At 43.4% G+C, this 23,159-nt stretch overlaps 1 protein-coding gene across 5 annotated transcripts in view; it reads left to right on the forward strand.

The window, feature by feature from the left end:
* Positions 1-23,159, forward strand: part of Ddx31 (DEAD-box helicase 31) — a 64,628-nt gene that overhangs the window by 3,366 nt on the left and 38,103 nt on the right. For 4 of the 5 annotated variants that reach the window (XR_004118500.1, XR_004118501.1, XM_031369558.1 and 1 more), the window contains exons 2-14: positions 1,202-1,458; positions 1,562-1,637; positions 2,392-2,435; positions 3,824-3,894; positions 4,665-4,729; positions 11,229-11,273; positions 12,626-12,667; positions 13,695-13,759; positions 15,967-16,086; positions 16,218-16,324; positions 17,088-17,296; positions 17,958-18,134; positions 20,826-20,885. Coding sequence is in view for 3 of the 5 variants with exons in the window: in XM_031369558.1 (XP_031225418.1) it covers positions 1,202-1,458; positions 1,562-1,637; positions 2,392-2,435; positions 3,824-3,894; positions 4,665-4,729; positions 11,229-11,273; positions 12,626-12,667; positions 13,695-13,759; positions 15,967-16,086; positions 16,218-16,324; positions 17,088-17,296; positions 17,958-18,134; positions 20,826-20,885 (1,338 nt within the window). In the remaining 2 variants the exon portion in view is untranslated. The remainder of the gene's footprint in view (positions 1-1,201; positions 1,459-1,561; positions 1,638-2,391; positions 2,436-3,823; positions 3,895-4,664; positions 4,730-11,228; positions 11,274-12,625; positions 12,668-13,694; positions 13,760-15,966; positions 16,087-16,217; positions 16,325-17,087; positions 17,297-17,957; positions 18,135-20,825; positions 20,886-23,159) is intronic. The other variant, XM_031369560.1, reaches the window with a different exon arrangement.

Here is a 23,159-nt window from a genome sequence, read left to right on the forward strand (position 1 = left end):
TGGTAGGTTGGTCTGAGGCTGACAGACTTTGTGTAACAAGTCATTGTATAAACACAAGTCATTGTTTCAAGTAAAGAGGAAGAGAATGTATTCTAAAACTGAAGACATTGGCTATTCATGTCCTTGTGCAGACTGGAAGAAAAGGCTAAAGAAAATCCAAGATGGTTCTTCTAGGGCAGCAGTTCTCAGCCTTTGACTTCCTAATGCTGTAGCCCTTTAATACAATCCCTCATGTTGTGGTGACCCCCTCCCCAACATTAAATTATTTTCATTACTGTAATATTCTTAACTGTAATATTGCTCCAGTTATGAATCATAATGTAAATATATGATATGCAACCTGTGAAAGAGCCGTTTGAGCCCCCAAAGGAATGGAGAACTGCTGTTGAGAAATGCTGTTTTAGAAGTTTGGGCACCAAGCATTTAATCACATTTGAGTTATGAGGATAAGCAACAGGCGAGAAGCACCTGATGGTGTGTGTCTGTGATCAACAATCAGGCAGGGACTGTAAAGGCGAGGAGGGTTGGAAACAGTATGATGGAAGTGATGGATGGAGCGACATTCTCATTTGGAGTGGGGATGGCAAGTAGGAACCGACTCCAGACCATCTGAATCTTAGCAGCTCGAGGGAAAAGGAATGACAGATCCAAGCCCTAGGGAAGAACCGTAATGACAGTTTCCACTTCCTGGGCATGCACTAGGATTCGACATCCCATTCGCCTCTCCAATTTCATCTTAACATGCTTTGTTGGTTTAAAAAAAAAAAAAGAACAGATTTCATTTCCCTGTATGTCTCTGTTCTCACATAAAACGGACTCATAGGGGTGTGGTTTGACTTAATAAGTATGAGTGCTTCACAAGGTAGATTCTTGCTTCCCTTAGAATGGACTGAATTGATTAATGTCAGCTGGCAGGACACTTCTCTCTTCCTGATCCCCACTCTCATCTTGGGCAACTTAACACATCAGATAGATGGAGGCCTGCTAGATGAAAGGACAGAGATTGTGTGTCTCCCCCCATCCCCCATTTCAGATGAAGCCAAAGAATCTGGTTGTAAACCCTAAACTGATGGTTGGCATATGGGGCATAATGATCTCTGCAGGAAGAGATACATTCTGTGGGCAGTCAGGCTTCACTGTGAGGATTGTCTTCATGGACTAATGCACCTCTTCTTGATCTTTCCTTTTGGGAACAACACAGCAAGCAGAGGCTATCAAGAGAAAGCACCAAGTGTCCAGTGATGCTCCACCAGCAAAACGGAGGAATGAAATATCCTCTCCTTTAGCCAAGAAAGCCAGTGATAAAGAAACTCAGGGAACATTTAAAGGGAGCATACACAAAATGTTTCCTCCAAAGAAGTATTTGGACAGTATAGGCAGTGGAAGTCAAAAGGAGAAGCCATGCATCAAGACTTCATCGCTGTTTAAAAACAATCCTGAGATCCCAGAACTCCACAGGTGTGTTTTTCAGTGCAGGTGTGCCTCGGGTGTAAGCAGTCATGGACACTGAGTTTTCCGTTGCTGCCTTGGCACTGATGCACACTTTGTCTTTCCTCTGCAGAACTGTAGTGAAGCAGGCTCGAGAGCAAGTGTTCTCTCCAGAAGCTTTCCAGGAGCTGGACCTCCACCCACACCTAGTAAGTATCCTGCACTGCTTAGCAGGGGGTGTGTGTGTGTGTGTGTGTGTGTGTGTGTGTGTGTGTGTGTTTTCAGTCTGTTTCTGTTCCTGGCTACCTGGGTGACCTCAGGTGGTAGGTCATTCCCTGATAGCAGCACTGTGCTGCCATCCCCACTCTGGTCTCCACAGTGCTTTTTAAGTTCCAGACTTGATTTATTGGGCTTAAAACAGATTTCTAATTTCTGGATAAATGTGATGTTGCTATGGTGGCAGATGTCTCTGTGGCCTTGGGGCTGGTTTCTTACTATCAAAGGACCTGCATGTTTTTAGAGAATAAAGGCAAAAAAAGACTGCTTGAAGTGTGTTTTCTACAAGCAGATGGACGTTTTTCTTTTCCCTTTTGTTTAATGGCATGAGTTAAGTTTTCTAGTTACTGTGAAAAGGGAGAGAAAAAAACCATTGGAAGCCTAGATTCCCTTGTCATTCAGACACAACTGACCTTTCCTTTCTGTGTAGGCTGTGTAGCCTGAGTGTTATGTGGGGGGCTTAGGTGGCGAGTTATTATGAGGCTGCCTTATGTACCATCAGTTTGTGAAAGCAAACCCTGCAGATACCATAGGGCTGAGGGCAAACTCACCCCCAGGTGAAAGTACTGGGTTATTGGGATTTAATTTGATCATAAATGTCAATGCTGTTGTCACTCTAACATTTTGTCTTTATGTCATTGAATATATTTGCATTAAAGTAATATTCATTTTCATATTCTCTTTTAGATTTCTACAATAAATACAGTCTTAAAAATGTCCAGTATGACCAGGTAAGAGGTTGAAGCTATTTTTGATTTTCTTAGGGTTTCTTTGAGTACAAACTGTCCATGGAAGGCAGAGCACATTTGTGTCTGGTGCTGGAAACAACACAAACTGCTAAGGACTTGACTTAGCACTTAGACTATGGGACTCCCCACCTGCTTGTTGGCAGACTGGGTTTCCTTCCATTTCAGCACTCAAGCTCCCTACTGCAAGACATAGCTGGTTTAGGACATCTGCCATCTCTGAAAAATGACTTAGGCTAAAATACAGTATTTGGTCATGTTATTTTTTAGCAGGAAAAATAAGGTCAACCAAAATGATGGGAGTGAATATTTGCCAGGGTTTAGTGGGATACTGAAAAGGTATTCTAAATGCTTGTTGCATTGGAAACACTTGTAAAAGAGAAATTCAGAATTAGACTATGAGCAGTGAGATGTGTAGTTGTAGTTGACTTTGCATAAGCAAAATGCAAGAATATGGAAGAATAGAGAACCACTAGTCTTTTCCATTTATTTTGCTTTTGTGACAGTCTCATAGTTCCACTGTCCTCAAACTTATTTTCTCTTGCCTCAGTTTCCCAAACGCTAGGATTACAGGCATGTGCACCATGCCTGGCTTGGTTTGCTTATTGGATCAACCATATTTAAATGATTTCTCTATCTATTTTGGGATTGGGCTTTAATGTCATGTAGACAATGTTTTCAGTACTTGTTCCTTGTTTTTTGAAGGGAGCTGCTGCTGTTACTTGGGTGCCCACAAGCCTCCTTTTGTTTTTCTGTGTGGAAATCTTACCTGTGTTACATGCTCCCAATTCCATGCTACACAGCAGGCAGGAGGGTATGTGGTTGACTCTGATTTGTTGTTATGCCTATTCCTTTTTGGGCGGGGAGGGTGTTCAAGACAGGTTTCTCTGTATAGCCCTGCCTGTCCTGGAACTTGCTTTATAGACCAGACTAACCTTAAACTCATAGAGATGCACCTGCCTCTGCCTCCCAAGTGCTGGAATTAAAGGTATGTGCCACCACACCTAGCCAAAAAAAATTTTTTTTTAAATTAGCTTAATACTGTAGCCAATCTTTGGCTTTCTTTCCCACTTTTAGCCAAGTTTAAGGAGTTTTAAAGGAATCTATTCTTCCATATCCTTGTGTTTTACTTATACAAAGTGAACTATGACTACACAGCTTACTGCTCATAGTCTAATTCTGAATTTCTCTTTTACAAGTGTTTCCAATGCAATAAGCATTTAGAATACCTTTTCAGTATCCCACTCAGCACTTTGGGCAGTAAGTAGGCAGAGCCAAGCAGAGGGTATTTGTATGTCATGTTACCTGTGTAATCTGCCTACATGCATGATGGAGCCGTGTGGTAAAGAAGTGTGCTCTCTCTTTTGCCCCAGTGTTCAGAAGCAGAGTATCCCGGTGCTGCTGGAAGGCAGAGATGCCCTTGTGCGGTCCCAGACGGGCTCAGGTCAGCTGCTGTTTGTTTACCCTGCCATTTATCCTGAGGTACCTAGCCTGTGGTCACATGCTAGTGTCTTCAGGAAGGTGTTTGTGGTGGCAACGTCTGATTTGTCTTGTCTGGGCAAGGGCAGCCATGCTTGCTTTTGATGGGAGACCTGAAGTTGTTACAGTGGAAGAAGGTGGTGATGGGGCTATGGTCAATAGTGATGAGTATTCACAGTTGAGCTCTGCTGCTTCCTATGTGCCTGCTGCCATTGCCAATCTTCACTGTGGATGGATTGACAGTTTATGTCTCGAAAGCAGTTCTGGCTGGAGCACAGTAGTGTCAGGGATAGGCCACTTTCTACCTGGTCTGCGTTTCTGCCCTACTTTTGCCTTGCAAGATTAGCCATGGCGAGGAGAAGCTCAGAGCTTCCTTTTAGTCCTTCTGTCTTCAGAGACTGGCTTGGATTCACCAGCCAGTGAATCCAAGTGTGGTGCTGATACACCAGCACCACAGAAGCCATTTAGCTGAGGGAGGGAGAACTGGAAGTAGCCGTTTCTTAGCTTTCATGTGCAGCTGTCAGGCTAGCTTCTATCAAATGTGAAAGGCACCATACCTCCCTTGTAGATAACCTGAGGAGCCACAGCTTCAGGGTCTTTTGGAGTACTGAATTACAAAGTCAGGAGTCATGACAGAAAGATGCAGTGCCTCAGAGATTTAGAGCACACAGTTTAGCATTGTTTGCAGAGGCAGAGCCTGTGTGCATCCCAGCTGATGTTGCTCTCTTTTGAAAGGTAAAACTCTTGCCTATTGCATCCCTGTCGTCCAGTCTCTTCAAGCGCTGACATCAAAAATACAGGTGAGCAGAAAATGTATTTCTCTGCTGTAGTCTGCTGTGGCCATGCTGCTGCCTGGCTTCAAGCAGGAAGTGGTAATACTAGAGTAGTTGATGGGTCTGCACTTGGTATTGTTTTCTGTCTTCCTATCAAGACAAGTGTGAGTGAGTGGAGTAGAATAAACTCTTCAAGGTCACTGCTGTCCATGTGTAGGGCATATGGGTCAAATGCTTCCAGTGTGTCAGATGTGCCAAGTGCTTGGGCATGCCTCAGTTCTTAACTCCCATCCTCTGCCCATGACCCTAGTACTGTAGGAAAGTAAAACAACCAAGGTCACATACAAGTACCAGTGGGCATAGATTCCCACTTTACTCCTGTGTGACTCAAAAGAGGAGACTCTGTCACCCGGGCCTGGATTGTGGTGAAACTTTGTTACAGCCTCGCCCTGTTTGGAGGCCTTTTCCTTGTCTTTCACAGTACCCAGCATTGAACCTCCTACAGAATTACTGTTAGGGAAATACTCCCAACATGCTTTGATTGGCCCTTGTCCATTTCTTCTCATATCTAGGGTATCAGTTTTGTATTGTGTAGAAATAGATTACAGCTGTGTAGGCTCCAGTGTGTTTTCTTTTGATGGGAGAGCTAGACTTTCTTTAACATGGTGGTTTATTAGTACCAACTGTGGAAATGAGTGCCATTAGTGGGTTTAGCAGTCAGGCTGCTACGTAGTCAACATTATCTAGACTTTGTTCTTAGTTGTGAAACATGGTTAATGCTCTGGGCAGACTAGCAGCTAAAGTTGGGTTGAGAAGTCCAGCTGGCTGCTGTAAACTGTAGGCACAGGCTTCATCTTACATCCCAAACAGACCTACTAGTGCAGTGCCCTTACTTTGATTTGAGAGAAAATGGTGAGATCAGAAATAGGGTGTTGGTGTGCAGTGACAGAGTGTAGAGCCAGTGCTCGGGTGGATTATTAAATCAATAAATAGAAGAGAAGTGAAGTGAGGAGCTGGAAGAGCCAGGGACTTGTGAACAGATAGGAAAGATAGTCACTGCAGCAGGAGGCTCTGGCTGCTACTCCTTAGCCAGTCCTAAGAAGGACATGTTACTTGTGTAGGTTGGTTTTTGTTTTTTGACAAAACTGAGTTCAATCTCAAGGGAACATGAGATAAAACCAATTGAAGGGTGCTCTGAAAAATTTCTGGCTGGCAGTCTTTGAGAGTGTTGAGGGTATAAAAGAAGTACTGAAGAATGTTTAGATGAAGAGTTGTCATAAACAGCGTGACAAAGAAAGCATGGCAGTGGCGTGCATGGGGTCTAGGCTGAACACAGACACTAGAGGTCAGTTGATGAGATTTGAAGGAAGCCTGTTGAATAATACTGAGTCAGTGCTCATTTCCTGGTTCTGGTAATTCTTTAGTTTCAATGATGGTGTGTACAAATTGAGAGTGTCGGAGTTAATTGTATAAATCTGTCCATTTTTACTCTTTTTTTTTGTAAAAGCCTGAGCTTTCAAAATGAATAGGTTAAAATTTTTAAATCAGTTAAAAATGATTGTTCTATAAGAATATTTAAAGTGGTGTTTCTTTATAACTTTGTGGACTTGAACACGTGTTCTTGCTTTGTTAGCTGAAGAAATGAAGGCTACGGGAGTGCATGCCATGACTGCACTTTTACAAACGGTCCCTTGTCTTGTGGCTCAGTGATCTAGAATGCCAAGCTGTGGGCTTTGCTTTTCTTTTTGTCATTTGAAGAAAGGTATAATACAGCTAAGCTTGAGCTCCTGGTCTTCCTGCCTCTGCTGTCTGAGTGCTGTGATTGTGGGCATGTGTCACCATGTCTTGCTCAGCAATTTTTTAAAGTAAATATTTTATCTAATCATCATATATGTATCCAGTATGTTTGAGTCTTGTTCTTTTATTCTCCCTACTTGTCCCTCCCAGCCCTGCCCCCTCAAATTTAATGTCCGTTTAGTGCTGCCTGTGTATCTGCTGATTGGTTTTTTTTTTTGTCAACCTGACATAAACCTATCCATATGTGGGAAGTAGGATTCTGAGTAGAGGAATTACCTCCATCAGATTAGCCTGTCACAAGTTTGTGGGCCACTGTCTTGATTAGTAATTGACTTTGGTGTACCCAGCCCACAGTGGATGGTACCAGCCCTAGGCAGGGGGTCCTGGGTGCTGTATGAAAGCAGGCTGGGCAAACCACAAAGAACAGAACAGTAAGCAGCATTCCTCTGGGGCCTCCGCATCAGTGCCTGCCTCCAGGTTCCTTCCTGCCTTGACTTCACTTCATGGTGGGCTGTAAACTAAATCAGCTGGGTTGGGGTCAGTGTCTTATCACAGCAGTACAAAGCAAACTGAGGCAGTATGCATGAGTTACGGGTCAGCCGATTGCTAACAGTGGTTTTTCTGAGGTAGATAAGTGGGGAATTCCATTTTCTAAGGGTAAATAATTTCTCCGTTAAGAACTTTATAGAGAACTGGTTCATGTACAGTGCTTAGCCCTGTCTCTAGCTCACAGTCAGAAAAGAATGAATGTAACTTGCTATGTGTGTGGCCAAGTCTCATCCGTAGATTCTAGGAGAACTGGCCAGTAAATAATTTTTCTTTCTTTATATCAAGCTGCGGAGGTTGACAATATTTGAGCTGGAGTTAATCCTACAGTTCCAGCTCAGCTCTCACAGACAGTGAACTGAGAGCAAGAGATTATATATCAGGCAGGTGGCAGGTAGGTGGGAGGCTCTGCTCAAACCCTGGCCTGAGTGGTGGTTTTATTTTTATTTCAGTGCTGAGACTGGGCCTGGAGCCTGGTCGTGTTCAGTTTACTCTGTTGTGACATTCTCTCCCATCCCAAGTTTAATTCAGCAGATCCTTTTATGCCTCTGTTCCTAGGGTTAGGATAAGGTAGCATGAACTGCTCATGTAAGTGTTGAGACCTAGCATCTGGAGTTGGTCACTAGATTCTAGCTGTCATCTCCATCAGCACAGTCATGTGGCCATTTCAAACAGCAGTGAGGATCTGCTTACATTCAGAGGTATTAATACAGGCCTTGTGATATATTTGCTCACAATCACTAAGTTCAAAGATTGAAATGTCCTGTAGAAATGGTTTTCCAAGATGAATGTGATGACACATCTGTACTTCCAACACTTGGGAGGATGGCGAGTTAGAAGACAGGTGACCTATATACAATCAAGACTCTGTCTCAAAAAAATGAAAAACAGAGCTTTATAAACTCCAGTGTTAAGATTTAGATATTTCATTGTATGTATACAGGTGTTTTGTTTGCATATATGTTTATTCAAAATGCCTAGTACCTATGGAGATGAGAAATGGATATCAGGTCCCTGGAACTAGAATTGCAGGGAGCCACCTTGTGTGTGCAAGTGCAGGCGCGTGCGAGCGTGTGTGTGTGTGTGTGTGTGTGTGTGTGTGTGTGTGTGTGTGTAAAAGCAGCAAGCCTTTTAGCTGCTGAGCCATCTATGCCCTGTAAACCTCAGTTTAATTCACTGTTTCTAGTTGTGTTCAGTATAGCTCCTTGCAATTCATCATAAAATGATATGACCTAGAAGCAATAAACAGCTAGCCCTGAACCCTAGCTTGTTCTCAGCTGAGGTGGTGGTGTGAGAAGGCTCCTTCAACATCAGCTCTCCCAGTTATTTTGGGTTTGGCTCTGATTTTTTTTTTTTTTTTTTAATATCACTCCCATCCTGTTTCGTGTACTCACATCCTTTGAAGAATTGATGTTTCTTTCTTCTTGACTGTGTAGTAACACCTTTTGAAATGTCAGAATCTCCTACCATCATATGGTGGCACATTAATCCTGTTGTACTAGCATGTTTGCTGTTCCTCGATGGGGCTCCAGTGCAGTCTCACAAAATTGATGTTGAGTGTAGACTACTCTGCTTCGAATTCTAAATCCTCTTCTCCTGAGTAAATGTTTTCAGTGCACAACATGAAAGCCAAACCCTAATTGGATTTGCTGCAGAGCCCAATCTTCACTCTCACAAGTTGCTTGCTCATGCTCTCTGAGCCCTTGATGAGGAAGGCTCCACTGATTATATAGTATCTTCTTTACATTGCTTTAGGTTTTTATTATTGTTGTTTAGATACAACATGTGTAAAAAATTAAATTATTCACAGAATTCCAAGGATATATAGGGTAGAAACAAAGCCTCACCTTCCCCAGGCAGGCTGTCTCCTCCAAGGGGCAGCCTATCACATTCATCAAAGAGGACTGCACACTTTCTCGTCACCTTTTTATGTGGAGTCCTTTGTTTCTGCATTGTGCTAAGCACATAGATGTTTGTAAATGCTCTCACTTGCCCTTCTTTAGACAAGGATATGGTCTAGACCAACCTCACCCAGTTTTCGTGGATGGCAGTTGTGCTGCTGTTGTCAAGCCTTGGTAGTTTCTCACTGTGCCACCTGGCTGTACTGCTTGCTTGTCTTGCCGCTTTGTGGCAGGGTCTCATGTAGCTCTGACCCTGCTCCTCCCTTTGCCTTTCATTATATGTATGTCATAAATTACTGAGCCATGCCCATATCAGCAAGTGGCATTCATACATTATGTCCAGGGTTGTGTTGCAGACAACAGTTACAATTCTGGGCATCTGTGAAATATTCCCCAGCTCCTTTACACACATGTGGCTATGTAGGAATTATTCCTGGAAGTGGAATTTGTAGTTTTGTGTTACTAGCTAATGCCAACATTGATCTGTTAGGGGGTTTTACTACTGTGTGTGCCTACCAGCAGTGTGGTATCTGATCATGGCCTGTTGGCACTCGGCTGCTTTACAAGTCTTCCTGCATTTGATTCTGTTTCAAATCCCAGTTGCTCTTATAACCTCTGTGCACGGTGCTGCTTTATGTCTGCTGCAGCTTAAGTCACTTCATGTAAGGTGTTTTCTCACAAATGTGTCTTAGTGAGGTTTGTACTTTAAAGTGCACACTTGGCGGGACAGTGGTGGCACACGCCTTTAATCCTAGCATGTGGGAAGCAGACACAGGCTGATTTCTGAGTTCCAGGACAGCCAGGGCTACACAGAGAAATCTGTCTCGAAACTCCCCCCCCAAAAAAAAAAAAAAAACCAACCAACCAAAGTGCAACTTCTTGGAACTGTCTGTGTGTGTCCCTGCTGTCATGTGCCACATTCCCCGGGGCATTTGGTAGGACTGCCTTACAGTTTGAGCTCATTCGGGAGCAGTCACAGTGATACTGACTCTTCTCTAACGAGAGGATACATCTTTCCTTTAAAGAAAATTCTGCCCCTGGGGTGTGTTTTAGTTGTTCTTCATATAGAATAACTTCCTTGTCACCTTTTAATGTAGAGTCCTTTCTTTTCTTTTCTTTTTTTGAAAGTTTCTCACTGTGTGGTACACGTCTACAACAGACTCAGGATCCCCCTCCTTGGTCTCCTAAGTGCTGGGATTGTATACATGAGCCATCATTACTTATAAACTTCATATATTTTTATATAATATTTGTATCTTTTGTTGCCATTATAAGTATGAAGTTTTTCTTTTCATTACGTCTTCTAATTTTTTATGTTAGGTCATTGAATTTTGGTTGTTTTTCTTCTTTTTTTATTGAATCTAGCATCATGGTATATAATCCTGGTGTGCTTGGGAATCCGTGGGGTAGAATGAATTGCTCTCTTGCTCGCTGCACTGCTCTAGCTTGTTATTGTTTTTGAGACAGTGTTTTGCTATGTAGTCCTGGCTGGTCTGAAACTCACTATAGTGACCAGAGTGGCCTTAAAATCACAGACATCAACCTGCTTCTACCTCCCATGGTCTGTGTTTAAAGATACGCTCCACCGTGTCTGACTAGCTATTGTTTTTTGTTGGTTTTGTTTTGTGTATGTTTTGTTTGCACTTACGCTTGTACATCACATGTGTACATTGTCTGTAGAAGCCAGAGAGTGTTAGATACCCTGAAACTAGAGTTATAGACAATTGTGAGCCATCGTGTAGATGCTAGGAACTGAATCCTGGTCCTGTGGAAGAGCAGCCAGTGTTCTTAACCACCGAGTTATCTCTCCAGCCCCAGTTGGCTATTGATTTTTATACTTTTATATTTTACATTCAGCTACTTGACTGCAACACCTTATTGATTCTGTTATAGTTTCCCCCCATCTAAGATAAAATAATATCATATCCTTGTGATTATAATCTTGTCTTCCAATTTCCAGTTCTGTACATATTTCTTCATCCTGTTTGGTTGAATGAGGCAGGACTGTTGGGACCATAGTTTGTCATCATAGGTATAATGGCTATTCTTGTCTCCTCTCTTTCTTCCATAGAAAAGCTTCTGATGTTTTTAGCTGACAACCCATACACTTTCTCTATCTCAGTCTAACCTCCATTTGTCCTCGTGGGATTCATTTCATAATTCTTTTTAAAGACAGGATCTCATATAGCTCAAGCTTGCCTCAAACTAAAAACCCTCTAACCCTCCTACCTCAGCCTGTACCTGGCCCTCTACTCATTGGCATTTCTTTTTTCTATCAACAGCGCAGTGATGGACCCTATGCTTTGGTCCTAGTGCCCACCAGAGAGGTAAGGAGCATGCTTGTAGGGTGAGGTTTGTATGCACTTTAAGTGATGGCCTGTTGACTAGAAGCACTTTCTCTATGTCCTTCCCTGCTAACAAATCACTGCGCCCGTATTTCTTCACATGCCTTCTTAGGAACCACCTGCCGGTTTTTGTTAAGTGTTCTTTGAAAATCATAGGCTAGGCATGAGCAAACATTTCTTCATTATCTAATAAAACACTGACAATACTTAGATTGCTAGTCCTTCAAAATGAATTAGAAGAATTACATTTTTATGCTTCAAGTATTTTAAAGAAAGTGACTGAAAACATTTGGATCTAAAAATGAACCTACCATTGCTATTGAAACTCTTCTTCATGGAAGTAAAGTAGAAGTTGCTTCTGTCAGATCTGGGTGATCCGTCCTCAAGAACTTTCAAGAAAATGGAAATTTCCAGAAAGCTTTGCTTTCTTTCTTTGTTTCTTTGTTTTCTTTTAAGATTTATTTTTATTTTATGTTTGAGTATTTTGCCTACATGTATTTCTGTGAACCATGTATGTACACTGCCCATGGAGATTGGAAGAGGGTATCAGATTCCTGAAACTGAAGTTAGGAACAATTGTGAGCTGCCATGTGAGTGCTGGGAACTGAACTTATGTCCTCTACAAGAGCAGCCAGTGCTCTTGACTGCTAAGCTCTGTCCAGCCCCTCTAGGCAGCCTTTCATACAGTCTGCTCTCTTTACCCTGTCTCTCTTCTGTCCAGGGAGGAACACAGACTGGGAAGCACATTGAAATGTTTTCAGCAGCAAACCTATCACTTCCCTAGAATGCTGAAGATTGTAGGCACAGCACGTAACTGTGGACACAATTCTATAAGGCTGTTTTGATGGTGTTTAGTGTTTGCCACCTAGATTAATTTCACTATTCCTATATCCACTGGGCTTTGTTTTGTAAACTCAGGAATGACCATGTGCATCTATGCAGCCAGGTTCCCCAAGTGCCTGTCAGGCCACTGTTGTATTTTCCCTTTAATGCTCATTACTCTTTCTGTGGAGAGCCAAGACCAGGTTGACTTCCTTTCGTTTTCTTCCAACCTTATACTAAACTTCTCTGGGTGACACTTTGGGAATCTGAGCCAGCAGAGGGAGCACAGAACACTACTTTTTGTATGTCTAACCCTCATTTCCTAAGCTGGCAAATTCCAAACCAGTTTAAGAAGAGGGTATTTTCAGGGCAATTCTCTGTATAGGATTTACTTGTCTTAAGCCTTGAGGTCCAGGGTTGCACCCTGATCACTTCAGATGGTCTTTTCTTTAAGAATGTAAAAAGGAAACAAGGGACCCTGCTCACGATCTCCAACTTTCTCATACTTACAGCTGGCTCTTCAAAGCTTTGGCACTGTTCAGAAGCTACTCAAGGTAAGACAAGCCATGCGGCCGTGCTTTCCTCCCATCTGACATTGTGAGGGGAGAGTCTTGTGGCAGTCAGTGTTGTTAGGAAAGTGGGAATGGTTCTGGTCTCCCCAAGAGCAGTCGGTAGGTTTCACTGGCAGACCTTTTTGTTTTGTTTTGTTTTGTTTTGTTTGTTTGTTTGTTTTTCGAGACAGGGTTTCTCTGTGTAGCCCTGGCTGTCCTGGTACTCACTCTGTAGACCAGACTGGCCTTGAACTCAGAAATCCGCCTAGCCTCTGCCTCCCAAGTGCTGGGATTAAAGGTGTGCGCCACCACCGCCCGGCACCTTTTTGGTTTTTTGAGACAGGGTTTCTCTGTGTAGTCTTGGCTGTCCTGGAAATCATTATGTAGACCAAGCTATCCTGGGACTCTTCAGCTTGCCTCTGTCTCCTGAGTACGGGGATTAAAGGCATTTGCAACCACTGGAAGCTAATAACTCTTGCTGGTAGTTGCTAGCAGTTAAATGTTACTATTAGCTTACCCTGGTTTGTAGTAAGCCACATGCATGCAGTGACTTGATAATGCAGCCTTCAGGTAACCCAGTGGAAAGCATCAAGAACTTTTAAGGGGGTTGGAAGAGCCAAAGTTCCACATCTACAAAGGTTGACTAGGAATTTATTTTTCTTTTCTGTGGCCTAACAGTGAGTGGGGAGTGTGTTGCTTAGGTTTTTATCCCCCACCCTACATGCAAGGCAGTGAACTTAAACTGAAATAATTTTTATTTGGACTCCATGAGGAAAAAGCAGGGAGCTAGCTACTTGGATCATTTTATGAGCTCGCATTTGTCCTGTCCTGTTGTATAGCTCTGGTCTAGACTGCAGGTAATAGCGCCAGGTACCCCGGAGTCACCAGATTGCATTTGCATAGAAACTCCCCACATATTATAAATACTTAGTGCTCCCTGCTGCAGACTGGCTTTTGCTAGGGACTTAGGATCAGCTCTGCTTCTAGGGAAGTGGCTTTATGTTGATTGTGGCCTGGTATTTTTATATAGCCGTTTACCTGGATTGTTCCTGGAGTGTTGATGGGCGGAGAGAAGAGGAAATCGGAAAAAGCTAGGTAGGAGGAAGTGGGTTTGTTTATTTAACTCTTGGAGTCTGCCTTGTCTTGTCCAGTAATGCTTGGTTCTTCACCATGTGAGAGAGCCTTCTCTGCCACTATGCCTCTTGGTCTCCACATACAGAGACAGGCCAGGTCAGCAGTCACCTCTAGGCAGTGCTATTTGTCACCGATTCCTTTCTGTGGTCAGTGACAGTACCTGTTTAACCAACCCACTGGGTGCCCCACGGGCCTCTTGTTTGGTACACACCCCTTCATGTGACTCCTTTTGGTGTATATTGGGAGTTTGTGGTTTTGCTGTTTAGATGTATAAAAACAAGGCAATAGATAGACCTGTGGTCTGCATCTGTAATCCCAGCACTTGGGAGGTTAAGATCAGGAGTTTCAAGCCTACCTAGCCTCAGCTATATACTGAGTTCAAGACTAGCGTGGACTACATAAGACACTGTATTCATAATCAATAATAGCAACAACAAAACAGGATGATAACTTCCTTAATGCTTAGCAAGTTCTTAGTGCATTGATTTCCAACTCTGCATTGGAGATTGTCATTAAAAAGTTGTCAGACAGGTTGGTAACCCACTTCAGGGGTTACACAGTTCTTTGAGTCGTCTGCAACTTGAGAGTGAACATAAAGCTTAACACTTAAAAACCTTGGTCAGATTAAATTCAGCTATAAACAACAGCAGTAGGGTCCAGGGCCTGCTCCTCCATCTTTTTGTGTTCTTGTGGAGGTTTCCCCTTGCAAGGATACCTCATAGCTTTGGGTTGTTGTGGGAGCTTCAGCCACTGCACTATAATTTCTTGCTAGAAGTGACAAAAATTGTCATAGATCCTCCATGCAGAGGTGCATGTGTGATTATACACACGTTATTCCATTGCCAGAGCATAGGCATGTTGCCCCACTTGACTGAAAACAAGAGAACCTATCCCAGTAAAATTGTGTTCTATCTTCTTCTACAGAATAATGGGACTATGGTTGTTTGGAAAATAAGAAAGTTAATGATTTTTTTTTAAAGGACCTAAGGGATATGTTAAGTTTGGATTGGCAAAGGAATGGGGGTAGGGGGTGGGTATGAATAGGATACATTGTATATATTATTAAATTACCCAAGAATAAGTTTAAAAAGAGGTAAGCTTTAGTCTATATCATCTGAAAGGCAAAGTTAGGGCCATTTTATGGCAGCAACCCAGAGGACTCAGTATGAGAAAACATCTTACACATGTTTCCTAATAGCTAGAATGTATGTCCTAACAATGTGTGTACTAATAGTTTGATTATATCCTAACTAAAGTTAGACTATATGTCCAAACAGTTAGAATCTATAATCATTGCCCACCTGGTTCTCTGGCACAGAAGTCTTAAGGAACTGGCTTGGGACCTGGAAAGATGTGTCGGAAGTTAAGAGTATTTTCTGCAGACTTTGGACTCCAGGACCCACAGTAGATGATCTACATACATCTGTGACTTCAGATCAAAGGGGCCCACCACTCCTTCTTGGCTCCATGAGCACCCAAGTGTTCACATATATATACACAAAATAAGGGGCTGGAGAACAGTCAAGCACTTGGTCTTCCAGAGGACCAGAGTTCAGTCCCCAGTGCCATATTGGGTGGCTCATAGGCTGCCTGTAACTCCAGCTCAAGAGCTTCTCTGGCCTCTGTGGGTACTTGCATTCATGTGGCATATACTCATATTGACATATTATATGTATGTATACTAAGAATTATAACATATAAAAGTAGATCTTTTGCCAGGCAGTGGAGGTGCATGCCTTTAATCCCAGCCCTCAGAAGGCAGAGGCAGTTAGATCTTTGTGAGTTTGTGGCCAGCCTGGTCTACAGAGGGAGTTCTAGGACAGCTAAAGCTACACAGAAGAACCCTATCTTGGGTAGGAATTGATTCAAAAGAAGGGGAATGGCTAGATGTCCATCTATCCAGAATGTTCTAGAATGAATCCGTGACTCACATAGAAAGCATTGGGTTTTATGCTTAAAAACTCCTTTCAAAGTAAGGATTGTAATTCCATGTATCTTTAGGTCTTAGCAGTTCTATACACAAAAGAGTGAAATCTGTTTGTCCTTTTGATTTGAGGCTGTGGCAGTTGTGCTGGACAAAAAAATGACTGTCTCCTTCGCCTGTTTCTTATGGTTTTTGTTGCTATGCTATTTGACATACTTTCTTTTATGATATATGATTTATACAGACTCCGAAAAGGCATAAATATCCTTATCTCAACTCCTGGCCGTCTAGTGGATCATATAAAATCCACAAAGAACCTTCAATTTAACCGAATCCGGTGGCTGATTGTGGATGAAGCAGACAGGTGAGCCTAGTCCAGGAAGCAAGGAAAGTGGAAGGGGCCTGTTTGTCCTGCCATCTCCAGGACAAATTTGTGGCCTGGTAGTGTCAGATTTCCTCTTTATGTGGGATAAAGTCCTTCCCTTCCACTTTCAGGATCTTGGATTTGGGTTTTGAGAAGGACATCACAGTGATTCTAAATGCTGTAAATGCTGAGTGTCAGGAACGGCAGAATGTCCTTCTGTCAGCGACACTCACAGAAGGTGAGTTGAGAAGGAGCTGTGGGCTGAGGCAGTGGGTGCCCCTCTTAGAGAGAAGGGACAGCTTTTCCCCACTGTCCTGCATACTCAGGGCATCCTGTGAACCGCCACAGTCTGGCACACACTAGGGTCCGTGAAAGGCCGACAGCCAGCACTTGGCTTGGCTTTGCCCTCTCCTTAGCACTAGTTTTAATGTGGTCATCACAATTTTCATTAAGAGTCCACATTCTGACTCCTCTACCATAGCAAGAGATTCTTAGCTGTTTTGCAGATGGGAAACGAAGGCTTAGAAAACAGAACCACTTCACCAGTTTCACCAGGGCTTTCATGGCCATGTGTGGTTTAGTTAATTATCTAGACCACAGTAAGGTAACACAAAGTAGATGCCATTTGTGTGACTTTTAAAGTATTACTAAGAAATATACTTGAGAGATAATCTTCACAAAAGGGATTCTGTGGTCAGATAAATTTGAGAATTGTTTTATGACCTCAGTCTTTTTGGATTATGGTAGTCATGAGTTCACAAAAGATTCTGTCAAGGCCTGCTGTCAAGAAGTCTATGGAACTCTTTTGATGGAGTTTTTTATGGTGAGCAGACAACTTTTGGTACAGTGAGGTACAGACATCTGATGAGAACATAGAAAATGTCATTGTGGGCATTGGACTGTGGCAAGGTGGCAGTTCAGTGTTGGACTTTTCCTAAAGAGCATGTGCTCTGGGGGTGTATATGTGACCACCCTTTTTTGTCCTTCTCATTGTATCTAAGGTGTAACACGGCTAGCTGATATCAGTTTGCACAATCCAGTCAGTATCTCTGTCTTGGACAAAAGCTGGGACCAGCCCAATCCTAAGGAAGTTGCTAGTATCCAGCTGGACAGCTTTGCCATACCAGAGAGTCTCGACCAGCATGTGGTGTTGGTTCCCAGCAAGCTGCGCCTTGTCTGCCTTGCAGCCTTCATCCTGCAAAAGTGCAAGGTAGGAGCATGGCTTAGATCTGGACTGACTAGGGAAGTAGATCTTCATTTGTACTAGGTAAGCACAGCTTTGTGCTATGGGACCAAGACAAGAAAGGAAGGAGCTACTAAGTCTGTTCTGAGTACATGGGTGAGTACATACGTGCCTGCATGCAAGATTATGAATCCCAAAGCAGTGGTAAAGAACTCAAGCACCTGCCTTTTGGGCTGACATTGGGGGATGTCACAGATGAGAGGAATTCAGGAGTGAGGTACTTCGTGCACTCCTACACCTAGCGTAGCTTCCCAGATTCATGGGGTGACTCTGGGATGTGAGATAATGGCTTTAGGGCTGCTCAATGGGGCTGTGGCCAGGGTCAGTGATGGTGACAGGCCAATGTACATGGGACAGCTCACCCTAAAGGACATTTGTTTCCTTTTGAGCTTGGAGCTCTTGTCATTTTCCTTTCTGTCATCTCTGTAGGGTAGAATATCAGTGTTGGTATTCTTAATAATTAAAAGCTGTGTCTCCATGTTTCCACATCAGGGCCAACATGTACCTATGTCCTTAGAGACAGACATGCTTATCAGAATGTACCTGTGTACCCTAGAGACAGACATGCTCATTTTGAGGGCGTCTATGCTTATGGCCATGTGCTTGCTTTCCCCTTGTGTTTGTGTAGTTTGAGAAGAACCAGAAGATGATTGTCTTTTTCTCAAGTTGTGAGCTGGTGGAGTTCCACTACAGTCTCTTCCTTCACACCCTGCTTTGCCACTCAGGGACCCCTACTTCAGAGCAGCTGCCATCTGCCTCCTGGCCACTGAAATTCCTTCGGCTGCATGGCAACATGGAGCAGGAGGTGAGCCTGCCCCACATGCCATGAACCTGATAGCTGGAGAGTCCTGGTGCACTTATGTCCTTTTCAGGCTTTCCTGGCCCAGGACAAAAAAGAAAAAAAAGGCAGCCAAAAGCAGAGAACTGCTGGTGGATGTGGTGAGGGAGCCCAGTGTTCCTTGGGCTCCTGCTCTGGAGTTGTCTCTTCCACCTGAGAGAGCTCACAGGCTTGCTTGGCCTGCATCTACTTGAGCCAGCTGTTACAGCAACTGAGTAGCACTAAGTAGCTGGCACCAGGGAAGGCTTTTGCCTTTTTAGTACCCAGTGTGTAATTAGGGCTTGATGTCTTCAAATTAAGAGCATTAATGGAGCTAAATTGTGGATCCCATATGGTACTGCTGAGCACGGCGGCTGTCATTGTCAACAAGACACAGCGTTGCACTCTGAGCACTTGGGGCTGGGAGAGGGTACTGCACACCAAAAGGCTGTGGTCCCTGTTCTCCCTCTACAGAGTGAGCTTCCTGAAGAACACCCTTCCTGCATTTAGATGTTCCATGTGAGCCTTACTCCTGCGCTCCTAGCAAGGCTGTCATAGGGAGTTGGGAGGGACATCTCCCTCTTAAGATAGTGCATAGGCTTGAAGTAGAAGCCATCTTGTGACGAGGTTTCTGGGCATCTTAGAAAATTGCAAGTCAGGGTAGCCTTGTTATGTTGAGAGCTAAAGGAGATGCCAGAGGTTTGAGTGATTGAAAACAGATCCATTCCCTTATGGTTTTGTTTTTTAGTGGAGCCTACAAGTGACCTTGTTGAAGGTCACTCTTGGACTCCACTTCTTTGCCACTAGATATAAAGAAGTCACAGAATACTCTGGCCTTTTTTAGATTCCTATTATGCTTTCAGCTCCACAATTGGTTGTGTCATTTGATTTTTTTCTTGAGTACCATGTGTGATTTGGGGTTTTGTTTTAAACTTAGTTTTAGGTCCTTGCTTCCCAGAGACATTTCTTGGAAGGTGACTGGGGCCGATGAGGAGCTTAAGGACCTAAAAGACTAATGGGGTTTAGTACATCAGGAAAGATTCATAGTTAAATGATATTAGACTGCCCATCTCATATGTAGTAAGTCCTACATGGTATGCCTACAGACTGCATGTCTTCTGGCTCTCTGACTTAAGATAAGAATATAATTCCTCCCCAAAGAAGGCCATGTTGATATCTGTGGCCCACCAAAAGCTAAGTGGATGTCAGTGGTCTGTGCTACCACCTGAAGCCATGTTGATGTCCATGGGCAGGACTGCTGCTGGTGATCATATTGGTGTCCCCATGCTCCAGAGGCCATGTTGATGTCCCTGGCCTGTGCTGGCACCAGAAAGCATGCTGGGGTCTGGGACACATGCTGATGCTAGAGGCCATGTGAATCTCCATGATCCATGCTCCCGCTGACTGTGAAGAGCGGGAATCTACTCTTGCAGAGTTGAGAGAAAATTGTAGAAGGTTTCTGTGACAACCCCTACCCCGACCCTGTCCCCCCAAAATGTAGCAGCTGAGACAGTGAGTTTCCTAAATAGGAGTATTTACATTAAGACTTGAAAAGCCCCTGGCGAAGGTTGGCTGCTGTTGTGTCCCTTGATGCCCTGAGTGAGATGTGCTTATATTCGCCTTAGGACAAAGTACACACCCACAAATGACTGGAGCTGTTCCCCATAGTACTTGGGACTGTGCCAGCACCCACAGGGAGACATCCTTTTATCATTGTATTTATCGTTGACAGCCGGTAGATAAAGCCAAATCTGAGAAATCCGCCTGCCTCTACCTCCCAAGTGTTGGGATTAAAGGCATGCGCCACCACTGCCCGGTCATACAGAGACTTTTTAAAGAGAAGCTCACCTAGTGACAAAACACTAGTCATACAATAATGTTGCAACTGATTGGCTAAGCCCTATTGAGCTCCATGAGATGTGGTATTAGGGTTTTTATTGGCAGAGATGCTTATCTTTGACTGGTACATGATTAAGGTACTGGTACATTACAGTGAGGCATTGTGTTTGTAACCACATGGGCATAAAAAAGGAGCTTAAAAGGCAGTGCTGGTGCACAGCTTTAATCCCAGCATTCAGAAGGCAGAGGCAGGTAGATCGCTGAGTTTATGGACAGCCTGATCTATAGACTGAGTTCTAGGACAGCCTGGGCTACACAGAGAGACCCTGCCTTTAGACAGACAGACAGATATATATATATATATATATATATATATACACACACACACACACACACACACACACATACATGTAGTACATGATATACTAACAGTAAATGATTTAAGTACCTAGTTTATTCACTTAGGGTTGCATAATCTCTAGATTTAAAAACTAGACACAGTTAGGGAAGTTTTTAGACTCTCCAACTAATATTTCTTTAAAAATACTTTAAATGGGTTACTTTTTTGCTGATGCTGGTATTTATGAGTGAATTACATTTTAGGCAGTACCCCATTGATACTGGCTTATTGGAATGTGCTGCTCACAAGGCTCTGCTGCTTTACCTGGTCTCAGGTTCTATCATACAAGTATATCTCATGAGAACCTCTTTGGGCTTCGAAGACCTGAACCTTTCTACTGCAGAAAAAAGTTAGAACAAATAACTTTTGAAAAGTTGTGTTTAAACCTGCCTTGCTAGCACTCATCACAAAAGTATCTCTGGCTTTTCCTATTTCTACAGGAACGAACATCTGTGTTTCATGAGTTCTTCCATTCTAGAACTGGAGTCCTACTCTGCACGGTAAGTACCACTGCACTCTGTCAGGGTGGAGTCCTATGACTACAGTGGCAGTGAGTATTTTATTGCTGCTATTTAAGACAGGATCTTCCTGTATAGTCCTGGCTGGCCACACAGAGATCCTCCTGCCTCTGCCTCTTGAGTGCTGGGATTCAAGGTGTGTGCCACCATGCCCAGAGGTGGCTGTGACTTCTGATCCTCTGACAGTTCGCCCTGTGTTCAGCCTCCTGGATAGTTGGCACACCTGGGCCTTTTGGTAAATCTGGTTTCTCTGCACCTCTGGATTGCCACCTGGCTGTGCCACGTGGTATGGCTGCCACCGTTGAGAAGGCTTGGCAATTTGCTCACTAATAGTGACAGCTGTTGGTCTGAAAAGGTGTGAATTTATCAACCAAAAACTTGTAAATTACAGCAATTGGAAGTAATTGGAGCTGAGAAAGTCTTTGCACAACAAGGTGCCTATGCTTACTCACCTTCTTAAAGAAAAGTCACAGTGTTTAGCAGGTTCTATCTGCTCTTGTCTGAGATTATCATTGTGGCACTGGGATGGGTTCTGTCTGCTCTAGTTTAAAACTATCATTGTCTTAGGAACTACAGGCCAATTCATTTGCCTCAGTCTGTAGTGCTGTCTGTGGCCTCCAGCACATACGTCACCTTTTTACTGTGTATCTCTAATGCTGTTTGAGATTGAAAACACATGCCCTCCATGTTCCCTACCTTCCTAGGGATCCACTTCTCCTTAGCTGTTACTTACTCCTCCCAAGATCAAAATACCTTCTCCTTCTGGGCCATTTGAGTGATATAATTCACAGATGGCTATTGGAGAAACTCCTGTGTATATAGTAAGGTAACTGTACTGTGAACTTAGGAAATCTTGCAAGCCAGTGCTGAGTAGAAGCAGTGACATTTAGCCATTTGAATGCCTCGTTTACTACAGTTACTTTTTAAGGAACTCCTACTCCATGTTTAATTCAAAAGTGATAGAATCTCTTTTCCTTCAGAAACAGTTTGTAGGTAAGGTCAGCTTCTCGTGTGTGTGTGTGTGTGTGTGTGTGTGTGTGTGTGTGCGCGCGCGCGCGCGCGCGTGTGTGTGTCTCAGTACTGTATCTGTGAGCCATAGGGTATGTGAGCCATACTGGGATAGATGATGCTCGGGCTGGGGAGATAATGTCACTCTGACTCCTTATAAGCAGCCTGTTGCTTGCCAGGCTATCTGAACACTCCAAGAGACTCTGTGGTGTTAATGAGGAATGAGGACCATGTCAGCATGAGGCAGATGGAGAGCTGGTTTCTCTTGATAAATCATGTTGTTAATAGTGAGGGGAGATTTTCACCTTTATACCAAGCCTTTTACCTTTAACTAACCACCGTAGATTCTTTTAATAAGGCTAGAGAAGACTGGGTGGATGTCTTTATGAAAATATGGAGGCTTTGGAATAACTACACAGTGTTCCTTACTGTGTGAAAGTTTCTGTTTCACTTTTTCTTTCTGCTAGTAACAGTTAAGAATATGTAAGATGTGTGTTCGTCTTAATTACACTCGTCTTACAAGCTAGGACCTTTGTAATTTCATGAGGTTTCCCAGGACCAAATATGTATTAGTGATCTTGTAAACTGTCTGTTTGATAGTATAAGGCTGTGGTTCGGGGGTGGGCATGCAGAACTAAAGGATAGTTGGGACAGAAGCTTGCTGTGTACAAGAGAAGTCTTAACTGAGGAGGAATGGATGATGTATGGGTCATCACCTCCCTGTAATCCCAGAATTGGGGAAGCGGAAGCAGTAAGATCCAAACCTAGACCACAGAACACCCTGTCTCAAAAACATGAATGAGGCAAAGAGTAAGGACGAGACAGGATGTTGAAACTTAAAGGCCTGGTCTTTCATTTTTGCTTGTTTTAAATAGGATTGATAAATCAAAGGAATTAGGCTCGAGGTTTTGTTCTAGAGAGCATTGTTTCTGCCAGTTTGTTGTTATGAAGTGCCCAGAGCCAAGGCAGGAGGAGGGACTGTCCTTAGTTCCATGCAGAAAAATGCCACTGGGTGATCACAGAATGAAATTCCAGAGTCTGTCCCCTCTGGTTTTAAGGTGGGCACCTGGGTTTTTCCTGGCATGTTTGTTCTCCTTGGCTGCCCCTGGATGAGTGGGATGTAGTGCCCTCCTCAGAAAGGAGAAGAAGCTTCTGACTCCTGAGTCTCTTGGTTAAAAACAGCTAGGATGGATGGACCATAGATGTCTACCAGGTAGGTGTCATACTTAAAAGATGAAGTGAGTCAGC

The sequence above is a fragment of the Mastomys coucha genome, unplaced genomic scaffold (genome assembly GCF_008632895.1).
Source record: "Mastomys coucha isolate ucsf_1 unplaced genomic scaffold, UCSF_Mcou_1 pScaffold15, whole genome shotgun sequence".
Lineage (NCBI taxonomy): Eukaryota > Metazoa > Chordata > Mammalia > Rodentia > Muridae > Mastomys > Mastomys coucha.